A 19,269-nucleotide genomic window follows, 5' to 3' on the forward strand; every position below is an offset into this window, starting at 1 on the left:
AAAGGGCCTTTCACAATCAAGAAGCTTCTTTTCTACGCTTTTCACTAGGAACAAATCCTCTCTTCCTCTCTTCTCCTCCTCACTGTATACATATCACCCTATTTCCACATTTGCCCATAATGGGCGGCAGTGTAGCAGAAGCACAATTCTCAGTGAGCCCGTTTGCTTTGTGGTGGCAGCTTCGTGCTGGCGTATGTTAGCATGGGGACATGAGCTAATGTACTAGAACAATGTTAGCATTCACGAGAGCTGTGCCAGGCTAGTGACCGAACACAGCAAGCGATTACAAAAGGGCACGGAATGTCGGCGGCGGGAGTGCTGGGGCACATGTTTTGACTGAAAATGTTCATATAAAAACGATTGTTTGATTTCTGCAATTCATCCAACGGTATAATGGGTTTGTGGCTCCAGACTGGCCGCTTAACATCATCTGATCTTACCTGGTGATTGGCCGTTTCTGACACTTTGACATCTAGAGAGCCAGACAGTACGGCATACCAGCTGGTGCCTATGTCTCCCTGTCGAAACACTGTAACAACATGTAAAAACACATCCAAATCTGTGTAGAGGCCCGTTTGAATCAGCAGGGGAACAACAGATCAATGTATTTAAGGCTCATTTTCTACATTATGCATTAGTTTGCCCCATTGTTTCAACGTAAAAATGTTAAATACATTATAATGTGCCTGTTTACAGAGCACTGTATGTCAGAAGCATAAGTTGATGGGTTCTGTTGTTTGAAAATGAAAAGAATTTCATTAATGTGTGTTGCAATGATGATCCCAAATAAAACATAACATAATAAATAACATAAAATCGCAGTACTATTTATAAATCAAAGCAGTCTTAAAACACATTTCAGCCAGTGGTTTGACATCAATAGCATACACAGGCAGCATCACTACAGCAACAGCCTTTGAAGGTGAGTTGTTTTTTTAAAATGACGAGCTGCGTGGATCTTCTGTGTATAAGTCACACAAAGTAATAATCAAACCAAATATACAGAGCACACATAATATGTTGCTGAGAGCTCCATGGGGGTGGGAACTCTTGTGATATAATTCATCTTTAATTGGACATTATACATTTAAGCACTGAATGGAGGAGTGAGTAGTATAATCGGGTGTGTTTTGGTGCAGACAGACAATTGTATGAAAAAGGAGCACAATGACTAGCAAGATAAATAAAAGGTGTGATGAAGATGGTTGTATGTGCTCTGTGAATTTTACACAAAGCTGATTAAATTTCTCACTCAAAGCTTTTGTACAGACAAACAAAGGGCCATTCAGATGTAAGAAGGCAACTATAACACTTTAAAATATTCCAATAGAGTTTTGCCTCTTGGTTTATGGAATTGTTTTATTTAATACAAGCTTTCTGATGTGAAGAGCGGACAGAGAGTGGGTCAGTTTTCTCATATGTACATTTAGGGAGTACAGTGTTTGTTTGGTTGTTTCAAGTTGTTCTCCACAATAAGGGGTTGGAGATGTGTTTGTCTGTGGAGCTGGTGGCAGCTGCTCAAGAGATGCACACCGTCAGCAGAATATTGATAACTTGCAGTGATGTTGTGGCTCCACATTACTGGGATGACTGCAGAGAATACGCACATAAGCCATTTGCACCATCAGACTAGCAGTCTGCACTTAGAAGGAGCTTTTATGTGGAGTGCAACAGCTGACTGAGGTTTAGTGTGGAGAGCCAGAGGAGAGTCTGAGTCCGACCACGGGATAGGATGTAATGGGATGTAATAACAGCCATCTCATTGTATAGTCCATCTGCACCAGCATGTTTGTGTATGTGCTTGTGCATGTGCGTGTGCGTGTGTCTGTACATACACGTGATGCCTTTCTCCAGACATTCGTAGAAGGCACAAGCACAAATCTGCAATAAGAGCGAAGGGGGGAATCTTTGGAACGCTTTGACCTCTCGCAGTCTTGTCAAAATGATGTCCACGTCCTCTCCGGAGCGCTCCGAGGGTCTGTGGGGGAGAGACCCATGTAAGATATACCTTCAGATCCATGTGGTTCGAAACAATCACATACATAATGTGAATGGTTCACAGTTTCCCTCATTGAAACATGATTCTGGACACTGGAGGATAGGAAATCAATCGCACAATGATGTCATGAAACGTGCAGAATCAATGGTGTAGTCAAGTTGTAGGGTCGCTGTATTGTTTGTTATCTATGTTACATGTGGGCGTGCAGGTCTCACTGTGCTGTTTGGTGTCGTAGCAATAAACGCTGAGAGCTGCAGGGGTTACTTCCCTCAGCTCAGACCCCCCACAGGGTGTGGATGTAAGATTTCATTTGTACTGCTGCTATGGCTAACATGCTTAAACTAGAGTGTGCACACGCTCGCACACACGGGCGCAGTGATGCTCATTTATCCTTAGGCATGCGCACAAACTCAAGTTTGACCGAGAGCTTAAACCTTCTGTTCCACAATGTGGTGAAACATCACAAGAGCCAAAACTGCACTCCACTAAGCATTCTATTGAACTCCAGCCATCTTCCTCCATTCCATTCGAAAGCTCTGCCCGTTTTCTCCTAACAACGTGATATGCTAAGATATGATACGATTAGATCGAAGAGGAACAACATGCTCTCTCCTCCATTATGCATACACTTGCATTAGTCATGTCAAACCACTCACACGCAACACTTGCATCTTTATCGCTTTATTTCTGCTTTATGGCATACAGGCTGTGATGGCCCTGTTGCCCTGGCCCAGCACACATGCTGTATGTGCATATCGTGACGTGAACACACTTTTGCATTGCCGAGTAAGAGCAGGGCGACACTCGGAGATAAACACAGACACTGCAGCGCACAGCAGAACTTCTGGCCCCAACACATCTGCAGTGGTCTCAGGGCTATTGCACGGGGGTCCTTTTCCTCTCTCTCTTCATCAGTGACGCATTCTCCCAACACCCACGCAATGCCTATTCGTAGGTTGGGTCAATGGTTTAGGCATGCAGGCGCCCACACACTCCAATTAGAAGAGACAGGGAGGTTAACTAAGCTGTGCTGAACAGGTAAAACAGTATCAGCCTTCGCCCATGCAACTATTGTTAAGCTGCAAAGACACCAGGTATGTCAGGTATAACCAGCTGGTTCCTGACTCTTTATCTCCCTCTCTTTGTTCTATCCCTGCTCTGTCAGTGCCTGTCTAAAGGAATCTGGCTCCCCCATTGAAGAGAGACAGATGCGACCACAGAGCTGTTCAACTTATCAGTTTTCCCCCTTCATTTCTCAAACCTCAGCTTTCCTCCCGCAGCAGCGCTGTTAAGGTCAGCAAAGGACTCAGTTTTCACACAAATTATGGCTAAATTGCGCACACAGGACCGCGCGCATACAATTTACAAGTAGCACCAGACGCTGAGCGGAAACAGTGATACACCAGAAGGTTCTTGCAGATTGTTCCAAGAAACCTCCATCTGAAAATATCCCCTGTTGCAGACAAATGAATTATAGGTTGATTTGTAGCAGCCACACATATTGTCAAACAGATTCAACACAAACAGATTCCCCAAGTTGGCAGCTTAAACTGTTACAATATCACAAAGACTCTTGAATGGTATGTATGCAGTTCTGTCAGCACCTATCTGAATAGCTGCAAGCAACACTGAATATGAATTAGTGAAAACATTCATGTGGAATTAATTCCACACACATTATGGTCTGCACTTAAATATCGCTTTTCGGCAAGGATCTTCACACTGATCTCATGTTCACACACTGAAGGGAGGGGCATCCTGCACATCAGGATCCGTTATGGGGTTCAAGTGTCTCGCTCAACACACACCCTAGGAGCAGGAACCTTCCAATCTCTAGATCAGGGGTGTCAAACTAAGGCCCGCGGGCCAAATCTGGCCCGCAGTGTAATTATCTTTGGCCCGCGAGATCATGTCAAATGTCTGCTAGAGCTGGCCCGCCGGTATCGAATGGTCTGACGTGACACTTGGGTGCCTCTCACCACCCTTAAATGTGCCTGGAGTTGAGTGGCATTCATCATCCAGTTCCGCAGGGCACTGTTCATAATGAAGCGGTCATCAGTGTGGGATGTGGAGAAAGGACGTCCACTTCTATGCCTTTCTGTGACTCTTACAGTCTCTCTGTATCTCTGTTGCAACCTGCTGATGACACTCTGTGACACTCTAAGCTCAGTGGCCACTTCTGTCTGAGAACATCCTGTTTGAAGCCTCGCAATGGCGAGGTACTGTTGATCAGTTGTTAGGTGTCGTCTTGGTCTCATGATGTCAAAATGTGAACAGCATGATGAGGAGGACTGTTTAAATACCAATACTGATTGAACCAGGACATTTATTGGTTGATTCATGGATCAAACACTGTTGTGAATTTTACTGTTAAGCTCCTTGTTAGAGAACAGCAAGTTGTGCAAAAAGTACTGAAACATTGAGCAGTTGGACATGTGCATTCAAAAGTTTAGAGAAGGTCACATTAAGTTCACCTGTAAAGGTTTTAGTGCATTTTAGGTTCATCCTGAAATTTCACCCGAAAGCTGAATATCCCTAACTTTTTGTGAGTAGTGTATACATTATTATCCCTGACACATAATCCAAACATTAACCGACATACTGCAAACGGAAGAGAATATGTTTGACATCAAGTGTTTCTTTAGCGACTGCTTCACATTTCAAAAGGCAGGTGTTCTTTACATGTTGAAAGGACCGTCAGTAACGTGAACAACACTTACAAAGCAAATCTGGTCTTATCTCACATAGTTCACACTGAACAAAGAAATAAATGTCTTTGGAAAGATCTAGTAGAGACAGCCCTGTCTTAACCTTTTTCTCCCTCCCCCCTGCATCTCACTCTCCACTCCCCGCCATAAACTGATGTAGTAGACCAGGGGTATAAAACTCAGGCCCGCGCCCGCAGTGTAATTATATGTAGCCCGTGAGATAATATCAAATGTCTATTAGAGCTAGCCCGCCGGTATATAGCGCATGCACCACTAATACATTACATTACGAGCATTTCGCAGACGCTTTTATCCAAAGCGACTTACATTACATTACCACCCTTTGCAGACGGGGGAGCAATTGAGGGTTCGGTGCCTTGCTCAGGGGCACCTCGGCAGGGACTCGAACCGGCGACCCTCCGGTTCCCAAGTGGAAGCTCTACCCACTGAGCTACTGAGCTCCTGTCATGTAAAACTACACATCCCAGAATGTTCTGTGAGTGCGTTCTGTGTGACATCATGAGCCATCTCGATGTGCTCAACCTGCAGCTTCAGGGGCAGGGCCGTGTCATCACAGACATGTACGCTGCGGTGAGGGCTTTTCAAACCCAGTTATGTCTGTGGGATACTCGGATGCTGAAAGGAAACTTGGGCCATTTCCCATGCTGCCAAACCATGAAAGAGCATATCTCCGTGTTGCCAAGTGCACAGTTTGCTGAATAACTCTACGTACTCAGAGCCGGCGATTTGTCGACTTTGAAGCCCAGAAATGTAAGTTTGGATTGCTTAGTAATCAGTTTGCAGTTGACGTGGAACCCGCACTAACCAACCTCCAAATGGAGCTGATTGAACTCCAGTGACGCTCAAAGTATGACTCTGTTCCCTCGTTTCATCCCCGACACAATTCCCCAACTCTGTCCCCAAGCTGCTCAATTGCTCTCTATGTTCGGCAGCACATTTCTATGTGCATCAGTCAATAAGAGTGTAGCAAATTGAGCCTTTCTTTATGCACGTTTGTCTTACTACTCCAAGGCATGGACTGTGAGTAGTTGAATAGTTGGATTTTCATTGAAGGAAATTATCATTTTATTTTGGTTGTTTTGTTGTTCTGTGAAAAAAAGGTTCCCATTGAACATTTATTTGAAAGGTTACAGATCGAGAGAGGCATAAAAGTATTTTCTTTTATTTATTCAAATAAAAATAAGAAACAAATGCCACTGATGTATCTCTTATTTGAAAATCAATTTCTCATGTGTTTAAAATGAGATAAGATAAGATAAGATAATCCTTTATTCGTCCCACAACAGGGAAATTCACTTGTTACAGCAGCAAAGTGGATAGTGCAAAGCAATAAAGGGCATTAAGATAAAATAATAGCCTATTTATAATATTAAGCTGTGCTTGTTCTAGACTCAATGTTTAAGCTTAACTTAAGTATGTTCCATATGAAAAAGTTGATCATCATATATCTGGAGAGAAGGGAAAACATGCACTATTGTAGTCAATTTTTCAAGAAATGTACAGCTGCATATCGATTGAATGAGAGACGCATAGCTCATAGGTAGTGAGTGCTCTACTAAAAGATCATCTTACGTCCGATGTTATGAACCTACCAAGTGCATTCTTGCCTTTTACTCCTATATTCTATGCTGCTGTGACAGAATAATTTCCCAGTTTGGGATCAATAAAGTATATCCGTCCATCCATCTATCTATCTTATTGACACTCAACTAATGCATTTACGATACAGTAACACATGCCATTGTATTTCGTGGGCAATTCAATTTCAAACACCAAAGTGGACGATGGCTGACAACGTTTTTGCACCGCCCAAACCCCTCAAGTTGTACTCAACAACTTCTAGTAATGACATCAAAATGTCAATATCAAAATGTATTTGATAGTTTCAGTTTCAAGTTTAAAGGTTGCCTATGTTAACATGTGGATGTGTGATTGAAAGATGTTTTGGGTGTATGACTTTACAATTTAGGTGCATGCTGCCTGCCAATGTATGTAAACTGCCCTTTCATCTTGTTTATTTATTTAAGCCCAGGGCCAGCCATCTCCACTGGGTGTTCCAGCTCTACATGAGTGCACCAATGTCACCCAGTCCCGTTTCTAAAAATACAAATTGTGGAAATGTGGGATAGAGTGAATAAAACATCATATCTGAGCCATATTTTTGGTCTGACAAGGCAAATCCTAGCCTCACATGCAGCTGCGTGGCAAGAAATTATCCTGCAACAGAGAAGCCAATGCTGCTGTCCTGCCCCCAGACACTTATTTCATGGAATCGCTAAAAAACATGTCGAGATGCGCCTGTTCCAGTGTGTGTGTGGCCGAATAGGACATGTGCGTTTATCAGGGAATCTCCCCAAGAGCCGTAAGAAGCAGACTGGAGCGTCCCTGTGAACCTCGACGCCACCAACGCCTTTCTGACCGGTGAGACACCGAAAGGGGTCTTTTTCTAAGGAATGCATTGTTACGAACGGCGGCCTGGTGTGTGGGTGTGGGTGTGCAGCGTGTATCATCTGTTCGAAATGTTAAACGCGGCGTATTGTAAAGAGAATCAGGCGTGTCGTTGCACACACACGCGGCAATAGCCGGTTCCCGATTATTCACGTTGACGCGAATGAATGAAGCGGGATGGAGAAAACGCTAGCATGGCCGTGGGGTGTGTGTCCGTGTGTGTATCAACGCACCTTTTGTCCAGGCAGCAGATCCATTCCGCCGATGGGGACGAATTGGGGGACGTCTGCACCGCGACCATCTTCCCCGGGCTCGTGTGTGCGCCGCTGCCAAGGTGCTACGGGGAGGCGGCGTCCGGGATATCGGTGGTCGTTAGTGAACGTGCGCTCCGGTTGCGCCCCCTCCCCTCTCCTCTCCTCTCCTCTCCGCCTCCAGCTGGATCCCAGAGCCACAGCATGCGTGGGCCTCCGTCGCGGCATGCAGATGATTTGTGTCAGTGCGCCTTTAATGGCGATGAGAGGGCAACCGGAAGCTTCCATGCTTTTAGGTCTGTCAAAAAGTACTTTCATAGTAGTTTTATTATAACATATGACACCAGTGAAAAACGATTATAGCAGCGAATGTCTGTAATATCTGTACAATGTTTCACAATATTTCTTTACCAAATAAATATTTTGGACAGTCAGCTGTCAGAGCTTCCTAATGGTCCACTCTGTGTTTTTGGTCTTAAATATTCCTTAAACTGAAATTGGGCTGTTATAAACCATAAGAAATTCTGACTAGCTATCAAACCAATCCAGGATATTTTATACTTAAGGCCAACAATAGTTCTGAAATCTTTACAAGGCCATATTGATATGTTTGCCTTGTGTACTTGCATAATGGTCTTGGCAAGAGAAAAATGGAGAGCAGGGATACAGCACTGACCACGAAAAACTTCTGATCTATATAAGGGGGCGTGAAAGAAAAAGTTTGGGAACCACTGCTTTAAACCATAAAGGTTTGTTCTATGCAAATGTGTAAATAGAGGAAGAAAGCAGGAGAGGGTCATTTACTTTGCATTTGATGTTGTGCAATCTGCTCTGATGGGACAGAGAGAAATCAGCTGGCACAGGGGTGGGCAATCTTTTTGGCTCAGGGGCCACAATGATTTTTTAAATTTGACAGATGGGTTGGGCCAGTGTGAACTTGCATAAATTACCTGTAAAAGCTATTGCATAAATTTCTTCCTTTTATTTTTATATCATTTCTGTTCAAAATGCTGTTTTAGAGAGGATTACGGCGACGTTGTTAACGTCAACACAATGGCAAGTTTATTCCCTATTTATACACCTGAGCCCAGGTTGGGAGCGTAGAAGAGACTCACCAACTTTCCCTTTCACAACTGAACAACAATTAGGGGTGCGACCCCCCCCCCCCCCCTGCGTGCGTGCATGTCCGGGATGCTACAGTACAAAAAGAGAAAAGTATGTTACTAACTTGATACACAGGCAACAATGCACAGAACTGACATCAGCTGTCAGGAAGTCTCAGAAATCTCATTCTAAGAAAGCATCCATCCCGTCTACATAACTGGATACACTAAAGAGTTAATCAAAGCAGGATTTAAGTGAGGTTGCAAGCCCATCATAAACACATAAAAAAAAATATATATATTGATGGTGTGTAGGCAGGACTGACATCATACCAACGTTTGGAAAGAAAAATCTCCCTGTCGGAACACACACGTCTGTACAAGGCCTGACCTGCTCCGCGTGGGAGAAACGGGAGTCGGGAATTATGTCGGCACACACTGATCTCCATATTTCTCATCTTTTTAGATCTTGTTTTTTCTTCTTTCTTTTCTTTTTCCATGATAAATGTCACTGCTGATTTAAGAAAAGGTTTTAGTCATAATTCTGCTGCCCCTATCCAGTCTATACAATTCACATTACAGACATTCCCGCCACAACATTTTCCACTGCCCTTCAAAGTTAGATTTCTCATTCATTACTCACTTACTTGCAGCATCAACCTCACTAAACTCACTTTTCACGCACATCCCTCCCTCATTCTCCACCTCTACTTCGTAACACTTTCCATCTCTCCCCTCCCTCTCTCCATTAGCCTCATTCTGTGGAGGGCTTTTGTGATTGGACAGTATTTATATCATCTAGGTCCCGGTGCCACCTGGGACAATGGTCTCCAGTCAGAACCAGGTCACAGCACGCAGAACCATTCTTCTGCTCGGCACGGACCAGACGAATCCAGTAGAGTCCAGTCCAGTCCATCTGCTGCACAGCAGGCAGAGGTACTGCACCATCACAAACACACAGGAAGCCCCACACACACACACGCACACGCACACGCACACACAAGCAGGTGCTGCATCACTGCTCTCCTTCGCCTCACACTCGCAGGTAGATCTTGGAGCATCATGCACGTACGTAAATATTCACACAGATCTTACCTCTGAGTGCACAAGAGTCTCCGCCGGACGGATATCTGTTCATGGCAGATGACAACACTGGACCTGATGGTGAAAGAAGGTAAAGGTAGGGATGATTATACATAACTTATATCAGGATCTAGCCATAGAGTGCATGTTAAGATGCAAACCTGTAATATGGTGCCAGGGATTTAAACACTCGAATTGAGGAAACAATGGAGATACAGATTGTATGTTTCATAACAACATAGTAACCCTGACACTACAAATGGTCACAGCATGGCCAGAAGTCAGCACTTTTCAACAAGTGACACAACGTTGACCCATACAATATGGCACACAAGTGTTAACCTGGCCCACCAAAACAGTTAGCACTCACCGCACTGGAGTAGTTTACACAGGATTACTGCAGGATAATCCATTTACTGTGTTTAGCGACATGAGTCTCCATCTGTCTGTAATTAACACAGCAAAAGAGCCGTGGACACAAGCTCTCTGCAAATAAACAGGGATAGTACGGTGAGAGGAAACTAACAAGTCCTGAAATATTACATAAATATGTCACCTTAAAACTCCAATTTCACTTTATATTGCCTGTAGTTTACCGCCGCCGTGTTCGTCATGAACTCTGAACCAGGTGGAAGAGATTGTTGCATTCAAATATGTTCGTAAATTCCCATTTCGATGTAAAGTAAACGTAGTCACAAATTACAATGGCCACGCTTGTTTTATTTTAGAAACTTAGCAGCACTGAGCTATCGACGCACTGTAGGCTCATAATGAAAATATCACGGCAAATATCATGCTGGGGTTTACTTAATCTAAGTTCTACAGCAACGCCACATAATAGTGATTATTGATTAAAATATCTATTTTCGCAGCACTGGCTTGTTCAGCGCTCCATTTGCTTATTGCCATATTTCCGACTGCACCTGAAAGCAGCTAATGTCGACGGGAGGTAATTAGCTGGATACCTGGGTCAGGTAGCAAATGCCACTTGGAAACACAACTCAGCCACGTTTGGTAGCTTTGACGGAGGTGCAAATTGTGAGTATTTAATATGTGTAGGATTTTTAATCGTCATTGTTCCAAATAAGCTGTGAGGATAACACACAGGTAATGTTACGATTACGTTTTTCCCACATGAACGGTTGTCACGTTTGCGTCACAGTGTCATTTCATCTGAATTCACGTTTCATACTTTTTAACTTATTCAACTCCTCCTCCAGGAGACCTTTTTGTCGTGATTGTGACTGAATAGACGACATAAGCCGGAAGACGATGACGTTTACAAACCAAGAGCAGTGACCTCATTCAACACCAGCTCTATGTACTTAAGCATATTCTTTGCCTTATTACGAGCATTCCGCTCTACCAGGAAATCCTCAAACACAAAGCCTTGATACGTCTCTGCACTCAACACTTCCACGGGTGCTTTGTGTATTTTTTTCATTCCGGAGAAGCTCGATTTTCAGATGATGCGGACAGACACCAAAGGCCGAAGTGCCTCCCCTCACAGAATAACCTACAAGTCAGATTTCCAAGCTCTCAAATGCTCATTTGATACTAGTACCTCTCAGCAACCAGGGACCGAAGCTGCTATGCTGCCAACTAATCTGTCTGATCCCGTAATGTCCCACAACAGCAGCAGCAGCAGCATAGGAGGCAGAGGGAGGCTCCACAGCAACAGAGGGACCAAAATAAGAGACAACATTTTCCTCCAGATGGATTGCCAACATCTAAAACAAGACACAAGTCCACTCTTGAGTGCTGGATCCATTCCCCAGCTTTCTCCTCAGCCTTCACCTTCACCCACACCCAGATATGCGCTCGCCAGCTCCTCATCTGTTCTGAGTACCGTAACCAGCATTTCAACTCCAGAATCCTCAATTGTAGCTCAACCATCCAGATCGGAGGAGATTGGCAGAGACATTGACAGAGCTGCTATGGCACAGAAGTTCTCTGTGACCCGGAAGTTGTTTGAAACTAAGTTGATGGATGTTGGTGAAGGGCAAGGTTTAAAAAACCTCACGGGATGGGGAAGCAAAGGGTTGGCCGACGGGAAAGGAGAGGAGATCAACCATCAGGAAAAAGAGGAGGGAGCAGGTGGAAAAGGAAAGCACGGTGAGAAGGAAGACCTGGGTCTGGACCAGGTCAAATCCATAAATGCACCCATAGTAAATATTTCCTCTCCAGATGCAAAGCCCCCTGCACATGACTCACCGATGAGTCGATTCCATCATTCAAGCCACCAGCCTCCACCACCTGTGGCAACAACTGAGCGCCTTGCACATTCTACATCAGATGGTCCTGAACAAGAGCCCAACACCCAAATGACCTCCCTTGTACCGCTCATTTCCCAATCGCTCTTCCACCTTAATGAGCAGGTACGTGATGCCGACTCCCAGTGCAAGAAAGCAACAGAAGAAGAGACGGCAGGAAGTGAAAGTCTTGATCCCTGCTTGACCTCTGAGGAGCCAGTGCGTGCTGTATTGGTGGACTTGATGAACGATTCATCAGAGAGCGATGAGCACGAAGAAGAAGGGGGAAGGAAGAATAACACAAATCTGATTAAGGATGACTGGAGACTTCATATGGACATTGTCAAACAAGAGATTATGCAGGCTTTGGTTGATGATGTTTTTGAAGACCCCTGTATGGAAACATCACCAGGATATGAATTGATTGTTGGCCCTTCCATGGCCGGGCTCAAAGGACAGCCAACATCAGAAAGTGATATTACCTCAGACGAACAGGAGAAGTTATCTACCCGCATGTCATTCAAAGCTGAGTTTAACAATGACAAGGAAGTAATGCGAGACAAGTACCGGCAAGTGAATGGACATTGGGAGGATGAAAAGGAGGAGCAGACGGAAGTGGAGACAAAGTTCAGTGCAGAGGGTGAGAAGTCAATAAAAGGGAGGATGGAGGACAAGGCTGGAAAGGAAGAGGAGGACGTCGACAAGGAAGTTGAGCTGTTGCGTGAGGGGAGAGCAGAGGATGGGAGGGCTGGTGAGGCAGAAAGCAGGCAGAACGAAGGGAGTAAACAAGGTGGGGACCTAAAACGACACGAGAATGAAGCAGATGCAACCCCCGAGTATCCAGAGGAGCATCCCAAGGAAGAGTGCAGACCAGAGGAGGGCAAGTGGAAAGATGAAGGGGGACAAGGGGACCATGCAGGGTCTGCGGGTGGGATTGAGAACAAAGCTTTTGTGTTCGACCAGGAACGGGATTTGGAGTCCAACCCGGAGATTTCCGAATCACCAAGACAGGATTCGGAAAGCTCGACAGATTATGGAAATGATCTCTCAGTGGAGTTTGAGGAAATTGACGGAATTCGGGAATTGGTCGATGAGGATGAAGGAGATGCAGAAGATCCTGGAAAGAGAAAAGTGAAGTTCTCCACTGCGCCAATAAAGGTAAAGAAATGACTCACTGCACAGCACAGGGTGATCAGGATGAGTGTGTTAATGCCAAGCAGCTCTACATGCAGAACCAAACTCATGTGGCTGCCAGTTTCAGCTGGTGTTTGACAGAAGTGGTAGCCCAAAGCCATGTTTTGTATCCACGAGGGGAGGAGGAAAGGCAAGATCACACACGTTTCTCTCAGTACACAGAGCCACGTCGATGTAACGGCATATGAACACATTCCAGTGGGTGCCCTTAGTATTAATCTTGCTCTGCACATTTACAACTCTTGAAAGCGTCTCTGGAAGCTAATCACTGACAAGGACAGATTTCTTCAAATCCTCCCATAAATTCTGCACACTTGGATCAAGTGTGTCTGACAAACACACGCTGGAAAATATGCCAATACAAACGTTATGTAGTGTCAATAGCAGCATATGTCTTGCAGTTGGCGCCGCTCACTGATTCTCACACATCCGCCGTGCTTAAAATTGATTTTCTTTTTTCACGTCGGCGTCACTGTAAGTCACCAAACACATTGATTTTTGAAACATGATTGACATCTGTTTCTTAGGTCTACAGCACCTATTCCAACATGGTGTACGACCGGCACAATGAGGATATCGACCCCGTGTCCGCTTCGGCTGAGTATGAGCTTGAGAAAAGAGTGGAGAGAATGGACGTCTTCACCGTGGAGATAGAGAAAGGTTTGCATCGTCTTCCTTGTTGATTTTCTGTCCCTCAGTTGCTTGTTGTCATATTGTCATATAGTGTCTTGTGTGCGTATCTAGCGGGACTGTGCCGCCTAAGTTAAGACTTCACAGCTGTTTCTTTCCCTCTGTTTCACCATGTATGAACAACATTCCCACAATCAATCCTCTAACTTTACAGTGAAAGTTATTACTTTACACACACACACTTGTATTTGTTTCATCTTATCAGTGTAACAGGTCCTCCAAGTTTGAGCCATTAACTCAGTGGCACGTGAGGAGTTGATGGGTCTGTTATACTACAAAGGTTCTGCAAATACAAGTATGTGTGTAAAATTCCAAACTAAGGTCACTTCCTTGATGTTGAATGTGCAGGAGATGAGGGTCTGGGCATCAGTATCATAGGTATGGGGGTCGGAGCTGACCAGGGATTGGAGAGGTTGGGAATCTTTGTCAAGACAATAACAGAAGGAGGAGCCACGGAAAAGGACGGCAGGTAATCTCTGACCTTTACTTGTTTGTTGGAGAGGAAACGTTGCTCCAATGACATAGCTTCCCTTTGGTCTACATGTGCTTGTGTGTTTTAAGGATTCACGTTAATGACCAGATAGTGGATGTGGATCGGGTGAGTTTGGTTGGAGTCTCCCAGCTGTTTGCAGCCACAGTCCTCAAGAATACTTCAGGCCTTGTCAAGTAAGTGAACCGCGGTTAACGGCTGTAGTGAGGGACATCGGACTCACTTTTACTGCTCAGCTATATCTTCGGCTATATCACTGCTATTTTAGACAGACATTTTCATATCTATTTAATGCACCCTATCCAGCACGTTTTCTATCCTGCCTTTAAATGAATTGCTTGCACCTTGTATTTCAAGTTTTCAGGTGTACTCTCAGGTACTTGGGATACCAGGTGCTAGCAATTCATTTAAAGGCAGGATAGAATACTTAGCCAAGCCCATCTCCAGCTGGGTTCACTGATTAGCTCCTCCTCTCCGTGTGTTTTCTGATCATTGGAATCAGCTGGTGCGTTGCTCTGGGTTGGAAAACAAACCCTACAGCCACTCAGCCCTCGGTGACATACATGTTTAGGACCTATATTATGTGTTTGAAGTGTTTGCTTCTATTTAGTATTGATGTTATTGTTGCTCTCAGCTCTGATCAGTGGCTCTCTTTCAGGTTTTTGATTGGTCGAGAGAAGGGGGGCGTGGAGAGCGAGGTCGCTCGCCTTATCAATGAAAGTCTGGAAATGGACAAAGCATCTACTGAGGTGTGTTAACGAAAAGAAGAGGGAGGATGTAATCCATATAAGCAGTCCATACAGTTTGTGTCACGTGTGTGTGTGTGTGTGTGTGTGTGTGTGTGTGTGTGTGTGTGTGTGTGTGTGTGTGTGTGTGTGTGTGTGTGTGTGTGTGTGTGTGTGTGTGTGTGTGTGTGTGTGTGTGTGTGTGTGTGTGTGTGTGTGTGTGTGTGTGTGTGTGTGTGTGTGTGTGTCAGAGAGGGAGCGTAGGTGGAGACGAGGACAATGATGTCAGCGTGTCAGAGAGCGGCTCATTGGATGAGGAAGAAGATGAGGAGGGGGATGTGTCTTTACTCGCCAGTCTGGACAACAACCAGCTCTGCCTCAAATACCAGCAGGTTCTTGACATCACTCAACTGAGACCACTTAAGAGCTTTAACTTATAACCCAGTGGTTCCCAAGGTGGGGGGCGCGCAGAGCTACTGCAGGGGGGCGCAGCGCGGGATCGGAAGAGTAGTGATATGAATAAGTACCGCTTCAGGTAGATGAATGAGACGATACTTCTTCGTCTCGCTGCAGGAGAATGAGCGTCCAGAGCGCGCGCCCTTCCCCCCCCCAGACTGATCAGCCATCCCTTATTGTGTTTTTTTTATATATATATATATATATAACCTTTTTGATCATACCTGATTAATAAATAGCTCAAGTTTCACTCATACAGCTTGTCGCATCTCTTGTTCCCCTCCTCTCCTCATAGCTTCGATCAAAACTAAGAAACAAAACAGCCCATCTTCACCAAGTGGGTAAAAAGGTAGGTCACTCAGCTTAGGTTGACACACACACACACACACACACTACACACACACACACACACACACACACACACACACACACACACACACACACACACACACACACGTACAAACAAATAACGCTTCGACTTCTTCATACACAAGTTTTTCTCGCACATTTGGAACAGTTTGACCCATTTAACAGTGTATGAGATGGCTTGATGTTTGAGTTATTAGGACATGGGCAGTGTTCCAACACTTATTCACATCAGCCCTGATTCCCTCCCCCCCTTGAAGTAATCACCACTATGACATAATTGGGTTGGCGAAAGCCTTCCGGTAGCAGATCTGTCTCTTCTTTTAGCCGACTGCTTGATATTTAATTTGTGGAAGAAGTATTCAGTCATGCCAAGTAGCTATTGTTTTTTCCAATTCAAGAATGTTTCTTTGACTTTTATACATGCATACTCTGATCGCTCTTGTCTCCCAGTTGAAGGCATGTGAGGAGCAGCAGGTCTGTTGGAAGAGCCAGAGGGCTGAGTTGGAACAAAGAGCAGAGGATGGAGAAGAGAAAGCAGACAAACTAGAAAAGTATGATACTTAGTAGTGCTGTGTATCAGTGCTGTCTGTCATAGAAGTACTTTGACTGTTATTTATATGCAATTTCCGCTCTACAAATCTCCTTCTTATCAGGTACTGGCAAGAGGCCCAGACCCTGTGCAGAGTGGTGAGCCAGCGATTGGCTGATGCCCAGAGCCAATCAGAAAGCCTGGAGGTTAAATACAGCAAGGCCAAGAGACTGGTCAGGGAGTACCACAGCAGGTATTTACCCACTCCAGATAACTGTCTGACAGTGTGGAATACCCCCTCCTAACCACAAATATGTCCTCTGCATATGTACAGAGAGGAGGAGAGGGAGAGGAGAGAAAAGGCTCTGAAAAGGGAAATGGAGGAGAGAGACAGAAAACACCGGGAGATTGTGGAAAGACTGCAAATCCAGGTGAGGATCTCTGCATGGACTTACCTCACTGAAGCTGCATGTCTCTGTGCTCACTGTTCCATGCTGCTCACCACAGATTGCACAGCTGGAGAGAAAAGAGCCAGAAGCGGAAAGAAGGAATCTCTCTCTGGACACTCAAGTCACAGGTAGGCAGTCAATATGTTTATGAAGTGTCATTTGATAAAGAAAAGTAAAAAAAAAAAAAAGTTACACAATTATCTAGAATCAGGTTTTCAAACTGAAAGTACTCAAAATCAGAAATCTAATTTCCTTGCAAAGGTGCTGTGATTGAAATCCTTCATCAGCTTGTATTTGAGAAGACATTGGTAGAATGAACAGCTGAAGAGTTTCATAGCAGAGGACATGTTGTGCATTCGGGGCCAGAGGAGCACCAAGCTCCATCTGCTGTTTCTAAGATATAAGGGCAGTCGGAAAATTCTTTGAGTTAGAAGTTCTTGATAAGAAAGCCCTGTCTGTTTCTCATCTCCAGACTGGCACATCCCATTACCTGATGCAGGACGTCTAGACTCCAGCGCCCATATTGCCCGAGCTCAGCTGGCCCAGAAAACCAAGCGTCCACCCTCACGGGACAAACTTAGAGAAAGCTTCAGAAGACAGGTCAGAAGAAAACCTCATAAGTGAATAAGCAGATTTATTCTACACTGCTTTGTTTTTTTACACACATGCCTTCTGCTGCAATAGGAAGGTGAAGTCCAGAAAGCCCAGGTCAGCCAGGTGCTGTCCGCTCACACAGGGGGAGGCACCATGCAGAGGAGCAGTAGAAGTGACCTGTCCAGTCCTTCCTCTTTCTCAGCATTCAGTTCTCAACTCACATCCACGTCCGTCATCATCACTCCAATCCACAACATTGATGTCACTCCCTCATCTTGCAAATCTTCAGCATCCAGAAAATCCAAAAAGAAATTCCCAGACTTCAGGTGCAGTCTCTTGTTGTCTAGGATTTGGTTGATGATATTGATGTTGTTGCAGAATTGTGTTCTGTAAGACGGTAATCATTGCTTTATATTCCAGCGGCCTTCGGAAATCTCTTGGCAGAAGGAGAAGCGAAAAAAATGGCAGAAGGTCCACGAGCAGCAGGTGTGAAAATGTGACAGAAAGAGAAAATATAAGCCAGCAATGAACATTTAATTCCCCGATCTGACTTCACGTACGCGTGTTCAACGTTCTCCTCCAGGGGGTCGTGCAGTGACCTGGCGGACGAGCCCATCGGGGTTTCTCCAACAGGCTCGGTCACCTCCATGCCTACCTGCTTGCCGTTTCCGTGGTTCGGCGAGCGGGTACGGGAGAAGGAAGAGGAGGCGGAGAGAAGCAGGGAGAGGCTCCGGTCCGTGTCCAGCAGCAGTCTGCCGTACCTGACCACTACAGGAAGGGACGAGGTGAGAGAAAATGCCCAAGTGCTTAGACAGCGCGCTCCCCTCCCAGCTACTTTCTGTCCCTTCCTGACATAGATCCCAGGATTAGAAAATACTTTACACAACACTAAAAAATCATAGATACGCATGAAACAGATTTGAGGTCTGCAGGCAGCCTAGGTTTGTTTGTGTTGGTTCCAGAGTATTGGCTCTCCAGTGGGCAGCTCCAGCATGGTGGGTCATGTCTCTGGACACTCCCTCTCTGGACACTCGCACAATTTCACCTTTTCCTCCACAGAGGTGAGTCTGTCCTTCCCTCTCCTTCCTCTTCTCCTTACTCCTTGCTCCTCCATAGAGTGCCTGAGCCTAGACTGTTAGATTTTCCCCCCTTTGTACTCATTTTTATATATTTCCTCTTTCTGCTTTTCGCTCCAAATCTCACGGGATGTCAGACCTTGGACGACGACCCCATTACTGCTCATAACAACAACCACTGGCAAAATCGACCAGTCATGGAGTGGACCAACCAGCAAGTGTGCCTGTGGTTGATTGGCATGAACATGGACCAATACGCAGCTGAGTTTAGTGCTAGAAGTGTGGATGGGGCACAGCTTCTCAACATGGACAGTGAGAAACTGAAGGTAAGACACTTCCAACACATCTATGATAGGTATGAAACCGTATCCATCATTCCTCTTCCCCTTGACACGTTCTCTTCTCACCGGTTTCAGGCCCTCGGAGTGTGCAGCCAGAGTGACCGTTCTGCTCTGAAAAGGAGGCTGAAGGAGATAAAGAAGAGAGAGGAGAAAGACAAGAGACTGCAAGAGCAAAGGGAGAAAGGAAAGAGCGCAGTTTTGGAGCAGGACAGCGAAGGAAGAGACAAAGCAAGGATGATAATGGAGGATAAGTCTGGAAAAGAGGCCAGTCGCAGTGGCAGAACTGTGAGAACTGAGTCTCTCTTTTAAAGGAAGCTCAGACGAACACCTCAGGCCAACATCGGTTGGTTCCCTGATTTTGTCGTCACCAGCATGAGGGTATTCATGCAGGCCAATACACACAAATGTGTGTTTTAACATTATCTTAAATTATCTTTAAACTCTTAACAAAGCAACCATTTTAATATTAAATCATGTGCTAATCCAAGCAC

General features: G+C 45.1%; 2 protein-coding genes across 3 annotated transcripts in view; one reads left to right on the plus strand and one right to left on the minus strand.

The window, feature by feature from the left end:
- LOC142993983 (rap guanine nucleotide exchange factor 4-like) overlaps positions 1 to 7,477 on the minus strand; it is a 24,903-nt gene extending 17,426 nt beyond the window's left edge. For both annotated transcript variants that reach the window (XM_076144608.1, XM_076144609.1), the window contains exons 1-3: positions 7,410 to 7,477; positions 1,836 to 1,978; positions 441 to 529 (exon numbers count right to left, since the gene is read on the minus strand). In XM_076144608.1, coding sequence (XP_076000723.1) covers positions 441 to 529; positions 1,836 to 1,978; positions 7,410 to 7,477 — 300 coding nt within the window. The remainder of the gene's footprint in view (positions 1 to 440; positions 530 to 1,835; positions 1,979 to 7,409) is intronic.
- Positions 7,478 to 11,079: 3,602 nt separating this feature from the next.
- LOC142994112 (uncharacterized) lies at positions 11,080 to 19,224 on the plus strand. Its single transcript, XM_076144784.1, has 17 exons — positions 11,080 to 13,023; positions 13,587 to 13,719; positions 14,098 to 14,218; positions 14,311 to 14,415; positions 14,898 to 14,990; positions 15,218 to 15,356; positions 15,716 to 15,769; positions 16,240 to 16,340; positions 16,443 to 16,571; positions 16,653 to 16,749; positions 16,826 to 16,895; positions 17,240 to 17,367; positions 17,452 to 17,687; positions 17,782 to 17,847; positions 17,945 to 18,146; positions 18,575 to 18,763; positions 18,854 to 19,224. The coding sequence occupies exons 1-17, from the start codon at positions 11,080 to 11,082 to the stop codon at positions 19,085 to 19,087; spliced, it is 4,041 nt and encodes a 1,346-aa protein (XP_076000899.1). The 3' UTR covers positions 19,088 to 19,224.
- Positions 19,225 to 19,269: the final 45 nt, after the last annotated feature.

The sequence above is a fragment of the Genypterus blacodes genome, unplaced genomic scaffold (genome assembly GCF_046128005.1).
Source record: "Genypterus blacodes isolate CSIRO-AG114 ecotype Tasmania unplaced genomic scaffold, CSIRO-AGI_Gbla_v1 ptg000029l_1, whole genome shotgun sequence".
NCBI lineage: Eukaryota > Metazoa > Chordata > Actinopteri > Ophidiiformes > Ophidiidae > Genypterus > Genypterus blacodes.

What these genes read in the sequence shown, in the direction of transcription:
- LOC142994112 (XM_076144784.1), top strand. Translation starts at nt 11,080, where the DNA reads ATGATGCGGACAGACACCAAAGGCCGAAGTGCCTCCCCTCACAGAATA. An exon ending in TCTGCCTCAAATACCAGCAG is followed by an intron (nt 15,357 to 15,715) that starts GTTCTTGACATC and finishes CTCTCCTCATAG; the next exon opens with CTTCGATCAAAACTAAGAAA. An exon ending in AGAAGGTCCACGAGCAGCAG is followed by an intron (nt 17,848 to 17,944) that starts GTGTGAAAATGT and finishes GTTCTCCTCCAG; the next exon opens with GGGGTCGTGCAGTGACCTGG.